The sequence below is a fragment of the Etheostoma cragini genome, unplaced genomic scaffold, assembly GCF_013103735.1.
Source record: "Etheostoma cragini isolate CJK2018 unplaced genomic scaffold, CSU_Ecrag_1.0 ScbMSFa_2797, whole genome shotgun sequence".
In the NCBI taxonomy this organism is placed as follows: Eukaryota; Metazoa; Chordata; class Actinopteri; order Perciformes; family Percidae; genus Etheostoma; species Etheostoma cragini.
This window is the reverse complement of record NW_023266997.1, coordinates 3,233-4,865: the sequence shown is the minus strand read 5'-3', so window position 1 is coordinate 4,865 and position 1,633 is coordinate 3,233. Positions and strand designations below refer to the sequence as shown.

Genomic DNA, 1,633 nt, shown 5'->3' with positions numbered 1-1,633 from the left:
GACGAGGTGGGGTGGGGGGGCAGAGAGACGAGGTCGTGGGGTAAACATCTCTCACATCAGGAAGTCCCGTCAGAGTTTCCATCTGGTCGACACAACGAGAAACAGAAGCAGGATCTCTGACATCACACTGGACCGCATGGACCTGGGACAGAGAGACAGACTGACAGGTTAGAAAGACAGACAGACAGGAGAGACAGACAGGCAGGTTAAAGAGAGAGCAAGACAGACAGGTTAGAGAGACAGGCAGGTCAGAGGGACAGACAGACTGACAGGTTAGAAAGACAGACAGACAGGAGAGACAGAAAGACAGGTTAGAGAGACAGGCAGGCTAGAGAGAGAGAGACAGACAGACAGGTTAGAGAGACAGGCAGGTTAGAGAGAGACAGACAGACTGACAGGTTAGAGAGACAGACAGACTGGAGAGACAGACATTTTATCTTTAGCATGTAAAGGATCCTCATAAAATCAGTTAAGTTTCCCCATTCCCCCTGCTCTGGTCTCATTCCCCCTGCTCTGGTCTCATTCCCCCCTACTCTGGTCTCATTCTCCCTGCTCTGGGGTTTCCCCCACTCGTTCCCCCTGCTCTGTTCTCATTCCTGCTGCTCTGGTCTCATTCCCCCTGCTCTGGTCTCGTTCCCCCTACTCTGGTCTCATTCTCCCTGCTCTGGTCTCATTCTCCCTGCTCTGGTGTTTCCCCCACTTGTTCCCCCTGCTCTGTTCTCATTCCTCCTGCTCTGGTCTCATTCCCCCTGCTCTGGTCTCATTCCCCCGGCTCTGGTCTCATTCCCCCGGCTCTGGTGTTTCCCCCTCACATTCCCCCTGCTCGGTTGGGTCTGGTTGGGTCTGATTGGATCCGGTTGGGTCTTGATTGGATCCGGTTAGGTCTTGATTGGGTCTGGATTGGTCTGGTTGGGTCTGGTTGGGTCTGGATTGGTCTGGTTGGGTCTGGATTGGTCCGGTTGGGTATGGTTGGGTATGGTTGGGTCTTGATTGATTCTGGTTCAGTCTGGTTGGGTCTGTATTGGTCCGGTTGGGTATGGTTGGGTATGGTTGGGTCTTGATTGATTCTGGTTCAGTCTGGTTGGGTCTGGATTGGTCCGGTTGGGTATGGTTGGGTATGGTTGGGTCTTGATTGATTCTGGTTCAGTCTGGTTGGGTCTGTATTGGTCTGGTTTGGTCCTGTCCGGTTGGGTCCGGTCTGTCACCTTGTAACCCGTTTGGCTGCTGATCTCCTCGGCTGTTTGCTGCAGAACGTCCAACTTTCTGAAAATAAAATACACATGAAGTTTAGAATACAGAAAATGTTAATAATATTAATTATAATAATAACAACTACAAAATTCCGCAGAAATGTTATCAGTGTGCTTCCTACTTGGTGCACATGTGAATAGCAATAAAACTTAATAAAAAATAATAAGTGTCTTAAAGATGAACTGAACTGAAAAACTAAATTTTGATATCTTGTTGGTCATGATAATTACAAATGAATTACATTAAAAACTTTAATTAAAAAAATCAATATAGCAACAGAAAAATTGCGTTTGTTAGTATTAGAACGCTGATAATATCTATGACGTCACTGGCATGGTAGGACCTCACGGTATCTAGGCAACGGCTGCAGAACAAAATGAGT

The 1,633-nt window shown here is 47.7% G+C and overlaps 1 protein-coding gene across 1 annotated transcript in view; it reads right to left on the bottom strand.

Annotated features, from left to right (window-relative positions):
- Window positions 1-1,283, bottom strand: part of decr1 (2,4-dienoyl CoA reductase 1, mitochondrial) — a gene marked incomplete at its 5' end in the record, with an annotated part of 4,556 nt that extends 3,273 nt beyond the window's left edge. Inside the window, 2 exons of the mRNA XM_034865819.1 lie at window positions 56-142; window positions 1,206-1,283. Coding sequence (XP_034721710.1) covers window positions 56-142; window positions 1,206-1,283 — 165 coding nt within the window. The remainder of the gene's footprint in view (window positions 1-55; window positions 143-1,205) is intronic.
- Between the last annotated feature and the right edge of the window lie 350 nt (window positions 1,284-1,633).